The 14624-nt window shown below is 49.5% G+C and overlaps 1 protein-coding gene across 2 annotated transcripts in view; it reads left to right on the top strand.

The window, feature by feature from the left end:
- Adap1 (ArfGAP with dual PH domains 1) overlaps positions 1-14624 on the top strand; it is a 54729-nt gene that overhangs the window by 4426 nt on the left and 35679 nt on the right. Inside the window, exon 2 of one of the 2 annotated variants that reach the window (XM_021162774.2) lies at positions 14077-14207. The exons of the other annotated variant lie outside the window; for it this stretch is intronic. Coding sequence (XP_021018433.2) covers positions 14077-14207 — 131 coding nt within the window. The remainder of the gene's footprint in view (positions 1-14076; positions 14208-14624) is intronic. 2 annotated transcript variants of the gene reach the window in all.

The following is a 14624-nucleotide window of genomic DNA, read 5'->3' as shown; positions in this document are numbered from 1 at the left end:
ATGGTTGTGAGCCACCATGTGGTTGCTGGGATTTGAACTCTGGACCTTCGGAAGAGCAGTCGGGTGCTCTTACCCACTGAGCCATCTCACCAGCCCTCTATTTTTTTAATAACATCTTTATTTCTATTTTATGAACATTGGTTGGTGTTTTGCCTGTGTTTGTGTCTGTGTCAGATCTCCTAGAACTGGAGAACTGGAATTTACAATTATAAACTTCCAGGTAGGTGCTGGGAATCGAACCCATGTCCTCTGGAAGAGCAGCCAGTGCTCCTAAACACTGAGCCATTTTTCCAGCCCCCATCTTCACTATTTTTAACATGCAGTTTGGAGACACGAAGCATATTCACAATTTTGTGCAACTGTTACAGGCATCCACTACCAAGACACCCTCATTTTTCTCAGCTGAACTCCTTTTATACATTAAACACTAGCTGTCCCCCCACTTCTCTATTCCTGAGACCCACCATTCTGCTTGGTTTCCCAAGGGATCAGACCCTCCAGGAGCCTTCTCTGAGTAGACTCACACCACATTTTTCTGGTCGGGGTCTGGCTTGATTCATTTGCTCGTGTGATGGCAAGGCTCAGCAGTGCTGGAGCAGGTGTCAGAATGTTCGCTTTTTTTAGAGCAGACATGGTGTCCATATTGTCATTAGCCATTCACCTGTATGGGACAATGTTGGTTGCTAAAGCTCCACTGTCCCTGGGTGGGACAGTGCTGGTGCCAATCTGTACTCAGGGTTGAGGATTGAAGGAGGCCTGTTCCTCTGCCTCAGCTCTGACCAGTCCTCCCTTCTACCTAAACCAGTGTTTCTCAACCTGTGAGTCCTCACCTCTCTGTGAGCTGCATATCAAATACTTATATTACAATTCATAACTGTAGCAAAATTATAGTTGTAGCATAGCAATTACATAAATTTATGGTTGGGGCATTAGGAAGATTGAGAATCACTGTTTAGGACCTAAGCAGTGTCCCCAGCCCTCTGTCCCTGAAGTATACTGTTGTGCTTGCTGCCTGGGGTTTTCCCAGAGTGGACCCCTTAGGTTGCTGGGCCAACCACAAGACCCGCAGGCTTCTCTCTGCGTGCAGGCATCACGGCCCCGCCCACATGTATCTTAAATGCCCATGATGGCATCTCAAACTCAGGCCCCTGACACTTAGGCCACTGACAACTTTAGATTTAGTGTCATTTAGCAAGTTCTTTCTTGGCACCAGGCAGGGAGGTCATCCAAGGGTGGCAGAGAGTGGCCTGGTGCAGCGTGGCTTGAAGGCCTGAGAAGTGTGACAACGGGTGTGGAGGCCACGTGCTGCTCACAGCAGGAGAGGGAGCTGAACCTTTCTGGGATGGAGCCAGTCTTCCCCACCCCCTCACCCCCAGCTCCATGCACATGTGCAGTGCCCAGGCCCGGGGAGACTGAGGCAGTCAGGGACTTCACACAGAAGCTAGCAGAAGATGCAGTGAGTGGAGTTGGCAGCAGGAGCTTGCTATGGTGGACAGCTACTGCCACATAGTTGGTAGGGAGCAGGGGAGCCAACACCCTGACATTACTCCACAGTATCCAACAGTAGCTAGGGAGGTACACGGCCCACTGGGCTAGCTGGTGGAGGCGCCTGATCTGGTTCAGAGAGATAGAAGAACAAGAAAAAGGCATGTTGGGTGTATAGAAGGCTCCGCAGAGATGTAGGATGGTCTAAATTTAACAGCCAGTTGCATTGCATTTTTTTTTATAACTCTTATTATGGTGTGTGTGTGCATGGGTATGCATGTCACAGCACACAGGTTGAGGTCAGAGGACAACTTGCAAGACTTGGTCGTCTGTTTTCTACCTTGTGGGTCACAGGGATCAAGTTCGGATCAAGTTTGTCAGTAGGCGCTATTACCTTGGGGCCACCTCACCTGCCTTGCCTTTATTTATTCATAGACAAGGTCTCATGTAGCTCGGGCTGGCTTGGAACTCACTGTGTAGCTAAGGGTGACCTTGAACTTCTCACCCTCCTGCCTGCACCTCCCTCCCGAGTGCTGGGATTACAGGCATGCACCAGCATCCTTGTTTTAGGCAGTGCTGGGAATGGAACCAATGGCACCGTGCGTGTTAAGCAAGCTCTCCACCACGAGCTTTTTTTTTTTTTTTTTTTTTTTTTTGTTGTTTTTTTTTTTGTTTGTTTTTTTGTTTTGTGTTTTTTTTTCGAGACAGGGTTTCTCTGTGTAGTCCTGGCTGTCCTGGAACTCATTTTGTAGACCAGGCTGGCCTCGAACTCAGAAATCCACCTGCCTTTGCCTCCCAAGTGCTAGGATTAAAGGCGTGCGCCACCACCGCCAGGCTACAAGCCTGCTTTTTAAGACAGGATCTCACTAAGAGCCCTGGCTGGCTGGAGCTCGCCTTGCTTCCTCTTTGGTCTTCTGAGTGCTGGGATATCAGGCCTGCGCCACCATGCACAGCTATTAAAGATGGTCTTTGAAGGGTTCTCCCATAAAGCACTAATTCATGGTTTTGGGAGCACCCTACCTATAGGGAGGACCATAGAGGTGCTCCCAGGGGTTACTGGCTCAAGTGTTGTCATGGTTGCAGAGGATTCTGGGGGCTTGAACTTGGGACCAGGAAATGATGCTCACAGGGAGGGCACAGATTAAAAGAAGAGAGATGGATGGTGCACAAACTGACCCAGAGTCCGTTCCTTCTGTGTGGTTTGTAGCTGCTGTCAGAGGCCGATAACCCTTGAGAAATACTTGAGAAGTTGAGGATCACAAATTCAACCCTAAGCAGCAAGGCTACAGACCAAGCTCGTGGCTAACCTAAACAACACAAGTGAGACTGTCTCCAAATAAGTAGAAAAGAGGGCTGGATTTTAGCCATGAGTTCTACTCTGTACTTAGGAGTCTTTGAGCCGGAGAAGCCAGAAGGCCAGCGTATGTGAGGGTGCTTTAACAGCCACTGCGGGACTTGGCTTTATCTGCAGCAGTGGGAACCATGAAGCACAGCGGACAAGAAGGGTCCCAGCTTTGACTATGTAGAGGGTCAACCGCTGATGTTACAGACCGGATGCATCCAAGAAACCAGGTGTGGTGGGCATAGGTCTGCATCCTGGCACTCAGGATGCTGTGAGGCAGAAGGATTGCTCTGGGTTTGAGGCCAGTGTGAGTTACAAAGAGAGACCTTGTCTCAAAACTAAAACCGGCTGGGCATAGTGGCTCAGGCCTTTCATCTCAGCAGTTGGAAGGCAGAAACGGGTGGATCCCTGTGAGTTCGAGGCCAGCCTCGTCTACAGAATGACTTCCAGGACAGCTGGAGCTACATAGTGAGATCTTATCTTGAAAAAGAATAAAATAAATAAGTAAATAAATATCACCCCACCACCATCAATAAATAATCTGAGAGTAGCTGGGCTGGATGGTATTGGAGGGCAGAGCTGCCACTCAAAACGTGGGCGGGTGTTGGGATGCGTGGGTGGGGTTGCGTGTGCCTCTGAGGAGAGGCAGAACTGGGGCGCGCCAGCATGTAGATGCTTTTTTCTCCTTTTTAAAAACCCTCCCAGCACAATCCGCATGTGGTAAAATTAACCGACTCCATGAAGACACAGTGGTGTCTAAAACCCAGTCTTTTACGGCGCCATCACTTCTAGCTGGTTCTTAAAATAGGTTTCGAGCCCAGTCGAGCGCAGAGCTGGGAGCCTGAGCCCCTGTGGCAGTGGGGACCCAGAGAAGAGGAGTGTCAGGGTAGAGACTACAGCGAGCATGGTGTCTTCATCTGAATAGGAGGGGAGGCACAAGGGCGAGGGGGCGGGGAGTTCCACTTGTCTTGCCTCCAGCATCTAGGGCCCTGGAACTGACTGAGTGCAAATTCTATAGGAAGCACAGCCTCATTGTGGGAATCGGCAGCATCCATCTAGAAGCTCCTGATGCTCATTCCAGTGGGGTAGGAAAGAGAACCCTAGTGGTAGGTCAGGAAAAGGAACCCCCATGCAGGTGGATTGCTGGGGGCAGCTATGTGTATGTGCCACTCCAGACACCCTTGTATTCTATTTCTTTTGAAGGCCTCCTACCCTCCAGCTTGAAGCTGCCCACCTGCCTTTACCCTGGGTAGCAAACAGGCTATCTGGCCACGAGCTTGACCTTTGGAAGAGCAAAGGTCTCTAAAAACTGAGCCACAGGGTTCTGCCAGAGTCACATTCCACTGATAGGGTCCACTGCTCCGCTCCTCCCCATGCCTAGGCCTTGACCAAGGGGGACACACCTGCCCCACCTGGCTCAGCCCCAGAACACGCCTGACCTGCTCAGGTGCCTGAGAGCTGCTCCCGGAAGCACCGAGGGGCTGAGTCACCTTGGAAGGACCAGGAGAGGCAGGGCAGGGGCTGGAGGGGGCATGGCCTTGGGCAGTCAGAGTGGTTGATCCAGGAGAAGTGAGGACTGGGCAATCAGGGTGTTGAACCAGGGTGTTGGTGGGGTGCTGGGGACTCAGCCTCGCATCTGTGATCTGTGATCTCTGGCTCACCATTCCACATCCCTGAACACTCTTAGCCCAGGCCATTTTTTATGGCCTGTCTTGAGATGGCATGGGCCCTAGAACAGTTTCCAAGCTAATGGGCAGAGAATTTTAGGATCCTGGGCAGCTAAGGTGTGGCCCATGTAGCAGCAATGAGTCTCAGTAAGTGTGGGGAAAGTACACTGAAATGGAGCCAGGACCTCTCTGGGATATGAGGGGGGCCTGGTCAGTTCTCCTGGTACCTAGCCAGTGGTCTGTGTTCAGGTTTTGTGTTTGTTTTAAGATTTATTTATTTTATTTATATGAGTACACTGTAGCTGTCTTCAGACACACCAGAAGAGGGCATCAGAACTCATTTCAGATGGTTGTGAACCACCATGTGGTCGCTGGGACTTGAACTCAGGATCTCTGGAAGAGCAGTCAGTGCTCTTAACCACTGAGCCATCTCTCCAGCCCCTGTGTGTGGGTTTTAACTTGACCCCTTTACTCTGTGGCACCCATCCAGGATCTTGGAGCCTTTTGTTCTGGTGGGTACGGAGATGTCAGGCAGTGAGTAACTAAGGCACAAGGTTAGTCCAGAGTTGACCTGGTAAACACAGTTAGTTGTCCAGGAGCCACCCCATGGTGCTGTTGCCTTCAGAGCTGGTCTGGGTGCTATCTGGCTGGAATCTACTTCTGTATTGGACACTTCCAGGGCTATGCTACCCAGGGTCACCCACAATGGTGTCAGGACCGTTTTAAATCATAGTCTCAGGCTGGGGAGATGGCTTGATGGATAAGAATGCTTGCTGCTTAAGCGTGAGGATCTATCCAATACCCATGTACGAAGCCGAGCATGGATCTGTATACTTGTAACCCTAGTTTGGTGTGTGTGAATGGTGGGGCCAGAAAGAGGAGGAACGCTGGTGTTTGTTGGCCACCAGTGTTAGCTCTAGTTTTAGTGAGAGACCCTGTCTTCAGGGATTAAGGTAGAGAGCAATCAAGCAGGACCTTCAATGTCCTCCTCTGGCCTCTGTGTAAGTACACACACACACACACACACCATATACACACACACTCCTATACCAAAGCACACATAGACACACATATACCATACACAGATACACATACCATAGACACACACACACTACATACACATCACACACAGACACACATATGCTATGCACACACAGACACACACATATACCACACACAGAGACATAGAGAGACACCATCAGATATAGAGAGACACACAGACAGACAGACAAACAGACACACACACACACATGCCAGGTGAAATCTCACCATTAGGGAGGCAAGATCATTGTGAGTTGAAGTCCAGCTTGGGCTACATAGTGGGACCCCGTCTCAAAACTAACAACACACCGGGCGGTGGTGGCACACACCTTTAATCCCAGCAGTTGGGAGGCAGAGGCAGGCAGATTTCTGAGTTCGAGGCCAGCCTGGTTTACAGTGAGTTCCAGGACAGCCAGGGCTATACCGAGAAGCCCTATCTCGGAAAAACCAAAAACCAACCAACCAACCAACCAAACAAACAAACAAAAACTAACAACACAATTAGAGTTTCAGTTGGAAAGCTTCCAAGGCCCTGTGGACAAGGCCCTGTGGTGACTTTGTAGAGCCAGGGCCTGCCAGCTGGGAAGGTGCTTCAGACTTTCACAGCAGTTTATAAGGCAAAGTGTGGCTGGCGCAGAGCTTTGGGCAGGCCAACGGTGTGCTGGAGGCAGGAACCTACCTTACTGACCTCGCTGGCCACTGGCCGCCGCCCGGGCTGCCTCCGGGCCAACCTGTTTACCTACCAGGTTTCCCTTGGGCGGAATCTCTGCAAGTCCTACAGTACGAGGTCTCTGCTGAGGGGATTTCAGAATGGGGTAAGGCGGGAGGCCACACCTGCTGCCCTGGGCTTGGCCGAGCTCTGTCCTTGGCTGCTGCACTCCACACCTCCTAACCAGTACCACCCATTTCCATAGCTAGAGCTCAGATTCTTCCTCCAGGAAGGCCTCCTGGCTTCCTGCCCACGCTTGCCTCCCATGGCTGGCTCCTGGCCTCAACATAGCTACCTGCCCGTGACCTTCCTTAAGTGTAAATAAATGTAGTTTTCTGGGATTGAGACCTCTTTGGGCTTAGGCTTCCCCAGCAGGGACCCCGAGTGTGACTCTAAGCCCTGACACCATGTGACATTGGGGCGCAACTCTTCCTTCTACCTTCCCCCACTTCCCACCAGAGAGCCAGCAGGTCAGGGTGGTTAGTCCTGTCACCTGTGGGGACTAGAGGGAGACTGGTGTTTTTGTCCTGGGCTGGGTCCTGTCTGCCTGAGAGAAAGGTAGACAGTGGACAAGGCAAGGCTGGAGTCCAATCCTGGGCCTTGTCACCTTCCATTCTAAGCCTGGGGTTCCAGGTACACCAGGGGGTTCTGGCTAGACTCTTCAAGGTGACAAGAATTCAGAGGTTTGGGGTCACCCATATCTCTGCCGTCGGCTCTTGTCAGAACTGAAACAAGAGTTTCTGGCCTTTTGACCAGGTGCTGGTGGCCTTTATAGGCCCCTGTGAGGTCATGACTGTGAGAAAATCTTTCCAGGTAACCAGGCCAAAGGACTCAGTTAGGGAATTGCTTCTACCTCCGGGTCTCAGTCCTCTTTCCCCCGTTCCTATAGGACCAGCCGCAGGTACCAGGAAGGTGACCCCAGGGCGGAGTTGGGTCCTGGAAGACGTTTTACTGGTATTCAAGTCCCAGATCTACCATAGAGTGACCCCAGGCAGGCATCTGACCCTGAGTTATCTTTGCTTTATTCCATAAACTGAACCACAAGCAGGATTGCACTTTAAAAGGGTATGATGAGTCTGGGGAGAAGGTTCAGTTGGTGAAGGTCTTGCTGGGCAGGCAGGAGGGCCTGACTTCAGATCCCAGAACCCAAGTAAAATAGCAGGTGTGGGGCTCTGAGTCTTGCTGGCCAGCTAGCTGGATTGGTGGACTCCATATTCAGTGAGAGACACTGTCAATATGGTGGAGTGATTGAGAAAGACACCTGGCATCAGCTTTTGGCCTCTACATGCGCAAACATGTGCACAGGCATGTACTGTACACACAGGCACAAACATGTACACGGGTATATACCATACATACATCTACACACATGCATGCACATGCGTGCACATGGTCACATGGAGATGGAGTGAGGTGTGCTTCAGTGTTGGACTCCAGTGAGTATCTATCATATGTGGTGGAGGAAGGGCTGAGGAAGAGGGTGTCGGCTTTATCTAAAAGACTTGCGGATGCTGTATCGGAGCAGCCTGGGTCTCCAGGCAATCGGTGCATGACCTACTGGTCACATGACCTACCGGTCACACCAGTAGCACTTCTTCCAAGAAAGCCTGTGCTGTGACTTGACCCCAGGGCCAGCATCTGGACAAGCTGGCTGCCCTGGGCTGGTGGGGAGGAATGAGGGAGGCTATGTGTTCCGGCAGCCCCCATGGGGGGGCCCTTGCTGAGACGGAACACACTGTAGTGAATCTGTCCTGTCCAGCTGGAGGAAGTGACTACGGTCACAGTTCAGCTGCTGATCATTTTTATGATCTTAGGACACCCTCAGGGGCTGGGGAGATGACTCAGTTAGTTAAGACCATGAGGTGCAAGCATTTGGACCTGATTTGGGTCCCCAGAACCCATGTTAAAAAACAAAACAAAACAAAACAGGAGTGAACCAGGCGATGGTGGAGCATGCCTTCAATCCCAGCACTCAGGAGGCAGAGGCAGGTGGATTTCTGTGAGCTGAATTTCGGGACAGTCAGGGCCATACAGAGAAACCCTGCCTTGAAAAAACAAAAAATAAAATAAAACAAAACAAATAGAGGTGGAAGAAGTTAGATGTGGTGGCACACACCTTTAATCCCAGCGCTTGGGAGGCAGAGGCACTCTGAGTTTGAGACCGGCCTGGGCTACATAGACCCTGGCTCAAAAGTCAAAACCAAGGTGGATGGGGCCTGAGGGCGATGTCCTCTGGCTCCACACACACATGTATACATACGGACGTGCGGACACACACACACACACAAATGCAGCGACATGCTTTGCAGCTCTGCGACTGAGGGGGCTTCTCGTAGCCTCCAGAACCCCTTTGGGCAAGCATCTGCCACTTTGCCTATTTTTGTCCTCTGTTCTTTGCTGTGTCGCTGAGCTCCAACCAGGCTTTCATCGGATCGGCCTCCCGTGGGTGTGGCTGCTCCTTCACCTATCCTTCTCTTGACAGGAGTTTTCAAAGAGCCAGCAGAGTTTCTTCATCTCATCAAGAGAGCTTATTTCCCCTTCCCCCAGTCTGCTTTTAGTAATGTGTCTTTTGCTGTTATTCTGAGACTGCAATTTAATTACAACATTTCTCCCCCTGCCCCTTTTCCTCCTTTTAATCCCAGCACCCGGGAGGCAGAGGCAGGCAGATCTCTGTGAGTTCAAGGCCAGCCTGGTCTACAGAGTGAGTTCCAGGACAGCCTGGGCTATACAGAGAAACCCGGTCTCGAAAAAACAAATATATATATTATATAATATATATATATAATATATATATATACATATATATATGTTATATATATATATTTGTATTTGTTTATTTTATTTATATATATATATACATATATACATATATATATATATATACACATAGTTGTTTTGTTTTGTATGTTTTTCTAGACAGGGTTTCTCTGTGAAGCCTTGGCTGTCCTGAAACTCGATCTGTAGACCAGGCTGGCCTCAAACTCAGAAATCCGCCTGCCTCTGCCTCCCAAGTGCTGGGATTAAAGGCTTGTGCCACCACTGCCTGGCCACATATTTTTTCAAGTTACAGAAAAGTAAACTCTTCCCTAACCTCACTCCCCCTAGGCTGAGTTCAGTGGGCTTTCAGGAAATCATGAGGACCCAAGTTCGAATTCCCACACCAGTGTAAAGAGCCAGGCGTACCCCATGCATGTCTGTCCCCTGTCACTGAGATGGGGGGGGGGACAGGAGGATCCCTGGGGCTTGCTGGCTGCCAGCTGGGCTCCAGGTTCAGCAAGAGACCCCATGTCAAGAGAATAAGGGGCAAAGTGACAGTGAGGGGACCTGATGTCACAGAGGCATATGCATCTGTGCACACAGACACATACATGCTCCGCAAACAGCTCTCTGACTAATGCAGAGTCACAGCTGCGTTCTTGCTCTAGCTGTCCTCCAATGTTGGTGCTCCACACTGTGATGCATTTGCATGATTTTCACTGGAGAGTGACGTCATGGCAAAGTGTCTTCCCCTCCTCGCAGCCTCATGGGAAGAGTCTTCCTTCTTGGCTGACGCACTGATTCTATCTCAGTTAAGTTCTCAGATGCCATCATAGGGCAGGCTGGCTTTGGGATTCTGCTCTGTTTATCTGTTTCTATGGCCAGTGCCACACTGTTCTGAGCTTTGTAATTCAGTAATGAGGTCTGAAGACAGAGTGCTGTCCGGTTCTGTCTTGGTGTCTTATTTAGGTTCTTTTGATGATTTGACAGTGTTTATTTATTATTTATTTGCAGTATGTGGGCGTAGGTTTAGGGTGCATGTATGCGTGTGAATAGGTATGTGCATATGCCACGGCGTGCATGTGGAGGTCCCGGGACAGCCTCTGCTGTCACTCCTCATCTTGGCCCTGTTTGTCTGCAGGGCACCTTAGGTCCTTGGCCCGTCTGCTTCACGGGAATTCTCCTGACTCTGTGTCTCAGCTCCCCCTCAGGAGCATAGGGATCAAGAGGCTCACATCATGTAAATGGCTTCTGTGTGTGTCCTGGGGATCCACACTCAGGCCCCCCACCCTTCCACGGCAAGTGCTTGAAGCCCTGAGCCGTGCCTCTGCCCTGAGTCTCTGCCTTTTGAGCTCACACATGAATTCTAGGCCCTTCTGACATTTCACTTCGTTAGGATTCCCATTGGCAGTCTGGTGGGGATTACAGTGAGCCCATAGACTAATCTGCCAAGCATTTATGGGTTGATAGTCTTGTCTTTTCTTTTTTTCTTTTTTTTTTAAGATTTATTTATTTTATTTTATTATATGTGAGTACACTGTAGCTGTCTTCAGACACACCAGAAGAGGGTGTCAGATCTTGTTATGGATGGTTGTGAGCCACCATGTGGTTGCTGGGATTTGAACTCAGGACCTTCGGAAGAGTAGTCGGTGCTCTTACCTACTGAGCCATCTCACCAGCCCCAGTCTTGCCTTTTCTAACCCAGATTCAGCTTCTTTCCACACTGTGGATCTTTAATTTCTATGCGGTGTTCCGTGCTTTTCTATATACTGTCTTTTACATCTATTGTCATAGTTATTCTTAAGTCTTTCATGTTTTTATAGTACTTAAATAGTTATGTTGTTGTTTTGAGACAGAGACCCTTCTGCCTCTGCCTCTGAGGGATTAAAAGTGTATACCACCACAGCTAACAAAAACGACATTTAAGAAATATTTATTTGATTTTTATTTATGTGTATGGCTGTTTGCCTGCATGTGTGTATGAGCACCGTCAAATGCTATTTCTGCATCAAGATGATTCAATGGTGTTTCTCTTTCTTGATTTTTTTCTTTGTTTTTGTTTGTTTGTTTGTTTTTGTTTTTTGGTTTGGTTTGGTTTGGTTTGTTTTGGTTTTTGAGACAGAGTTTTCCTGAGTAGCCCTGGCTGTCCTTGAACTTCCTCTGTAGAGCAGGCTGGTCTCAAACTCACAGAGATCTGCCTGTCTCTTCCTCCAGAGTGCTGGGATTAAAGGTGTGTGCCACCACTGCTGGGCTACCGTGCTTGATTTTCAAGTGTTAAACCAGCTTTGAATTCCTGGTTGAAGCTTTTGATGTCTATGGACTGTAATTCAATAATACATTGTTTACCTACCTTATCATTGGATACTGTCTTAGGCATTTGTGTGGCCATGACCAAGTGCTCAAGAAAAGCATCTTAAATCAGCAAAGCTCTGGGTTTCAGAAGTGTCTGTCCATCATGCTGGGGAGGGAGTGGAGGAAACGAGGAAAGAGGTGGACGTCAGAAGGGGTCAGGGTGAGATATGTCCCCAAGGCCACACCCTGAGTCACCTGCTTCCTCTAATCAAGACTATTTCCTGCTCTTTACCACCTCCCAGTAATGGTGTCATGTTATGAATGGACCAAGGAATGAAGAATCACTTGCCTGGATTAGAACCCTTAAGATCCTAACAATGCTAACATAGACACACACACACCAAAGTGGGCTTTGCAAGTAACGAACTCAAGTTGGAAATCAAAATTAACTACCACAAGTATATGAAGGCATGAGGACCTGAGTTCAAATCCCCAGCACCCATATGAACGCCTGATGCATTGGTGAAACAGAACTCCAGCCTCCAGTCTTGAGCTGCCCACTCCTGCTACCCTTGGCCCACTGAGGGCTGCAGTCCAGCTATCAGGCCAGAATCCCAGCTACGAATCAGCACTTCGAAGGGCAAAGGACTCTACAGCCATATTCTGTCAGTGGAATTCACTGTTCCCTCCTTCCAGAGATCTCCAGAACTGGATGGCCAGGCAGTTTAATTGAAATGGCCAATGCTCTAGGTGCAGCAAGACATCCTGTGTAAGACACAAGGTGGAGACCAAGCAAGAGAGATAGTGATGTCAGCCCCTTGCTTTGTCACGTGCGTGCACAGGCAAGGACAAGCACACACATGTAAACAACACATGTGAAATGAGACATACCAATAATTACAGATATAAGTGTCTCTTCATGGCCATGTCTTTATCTCTCTTAGGTGGGAATGCAGTAAGGTAATGGTTTGTACAGGAGATGTATGTGCAGCTACATCAGAAGTTGCTGGTGAACCTAGTGGGGCATGCCTATAATCACAGTTATTTGGGAGAATCACAAGTTCAAGGCCAGCCTTGGCTATATAGAAACTGTGAGGCCAGCCTGAGTTATATGAGGCCTGTTTTTGTTTTTTGGTTTTTGGGGTTTTTTTAAATAAAAAAGGAAAGAAAAAAGAAATGCCAAACAGATTTCAAGGCAACTAGCAAATGTATATACCTATCCCAACACATAAGCATCCCAGACGGTCTGCATCTTTGTCAACTCTTGACTACATCAGTCTTTTAAATAAGGAGACATTCTGGCCTGGCAAGATGCCTCAGTGGGTAAAGTCACTTGTTGCCAAACCCGACAATTTGAGTTTAATTTCCCAGGGCCCACATTGTGGGAGGAGAGAATCGACCCGCACAAGTTGTCCTCTGACCTCCACACCATGGCACAATACACACATGCATTCAAATAATTATATACACAAGTAAATAACCGATAGCCAGAGCACTAGCTCAGCAGTTACAGGCACTCTCGGCTCTTCTGAAGGACCCAGATCTTAATCCCAGGACTCACACGGAAGCTCACAGCCATCTATAACTCCAGTTCCAGATCTGAGACCCTTTTCTGGCCTCCTTGGGTACCAGGAACACACAAAGTACACACACATGCAGGCAAAACACTCACACACAGAAGACTGTTAAAATAAAAAAAAAAGAAAGAATGTAATTAAAAACAGTTTTTTTTTTTTACAGATTTTTAACTGGTGCAGGATTGTGCAGGCCTGTAATCTCAGCATTTTGGGAGGCTGAAGTAAGAGAGTCAAAAAGTTCAGGGTATTCCTGGGTTACAGAATGAGTTCTAGTCCATCCTCAGTAACTTAGTGAGACTGTGTTTCAAAATAAAAGGTAAAGAGACCTGGTAGTGTGGTACAGTGGTAGAGCCTCTCCCTAGAATCCCCCAGTGAGGGGCTGGGGGCGTGGTTCAGTGGTAGAGCCCCTGCCTAGAATCCCCCAGGGAGGGGTTGGGGGCATGACTCAGAGGTAGAGATCCTGCCTAGAATCCCCCAGTGAGGGGCTGGGGGCGTGGCTCAGAGGTAGAGCTCCTGCCTAGAATCCCCCAGTGAGGGGCAGGGGCGTGGCTCAGTGGTAGAGCCCCTGCCTAGAATCCCCCAGTGAGGGGCTGGGGGCGTGGCTCAGTGGTAGAGCCCCTGCCTAGAATCCCCCAGGGAGGGGTTGGGGGCATGACTCAGAGGTAGAGATCCTGCCTAGAATCCCCCAGTGAGGGGCTGGGGGCGTGGCTCAGAGGTAGAGCTCCTGCCTAGAATCCCCCAGTGAGGAGCTGGGGGCGTGGCTCAGAAGTAGAACACCTGCCTAGAATGCCCTAGTGCAGTGGTTCTCAACCTTCTTAATGATATGACCCTTTAATACAATTCCTCATGTTGTGGTAACACCCCCCCCCAACTATAAAATTTTTCACTGCTACTTCATAACTGTAATTTTGCTATAGTTATAAATAGTTAATATCTCATACATAGGATATCTGATATGTGACCCCAGTTCAACCCCTAAAGGGGTCATGGCCCACAGGTTGAGAACTGCTGCCCTGGTGAGTGGCTAGGCTTTGGCTCAGTGGTAGAGCTCTGGTCCAGTGTGCTCAAGCCCTCAGTTCTATCCCCGCCACCCCCTGTCATGGCCCTCTATTGGATTCTATGTCCTACCTTCCTGACCTGACTTTCCTCATGGGCGTGCTCTGGACTCCTAGGTGAGCTTCCCTGACCTCTGCCCTTCCCTTCTAGATCCTGACTGGGCGTCCTACACCCTGGGTGTGTTCATCTGTTTGAGCTGCTCTGGGATCCACCGGAACATCCCCCAGGTCAGCAAGGTGAAGTCAGTCCGTCTGGATGCCTGGGATGAGGCCCAAGTTGAGGTATGAGTCAGGAGAGGGGCACTGGATGGAGAGAGGGGCATGGGTACCCTGTGTCCATATATGGGGATGACCCTAGCTCCTTCATCTCCAGGCAATGGGCCCCTTCAGGGTCTGGGCTGTCATAGGCTGTGGCATAGAGCACAAGCTTTAAGGAAACCTGGGCTGGCTGAAACCGACGGTTTCATGGCTGATCCTTTGAGGAGCCACGTGGTAACAAAAATCAAAGCATTTGTCTATCTATCCACCCACATTCTTCCATCTAGCTATCGACCCATCCATCCACCCACACTCTTCATCCATCTACCTACCTATCCATCCATCCACCCATCCATCCATCCATCCATCCACCCATCCATCCATCCATCCACCCATCCATCCATCCATCCATCCATCCACCCATCCATCCATCCACCCATC

This window comes from Mus caroli, chromosome 5 (genome assembly GCF_900094665.2).
Source record: "Mus caroli chromosome 5, CAROLI_EIJ_v1.1, whole genome shotgun sequence".
Lineage (NCBI taxonomy): Eukaryota > Metazoa > Chordata > Mammalia > Rodentia > Muridae > Mus > Mus caroli.
The sequence above is the reverse complement of the archived record's forward strand: the minus strand, read 5'-3'. Positions and strand labels throughout refer to the sequence as shown.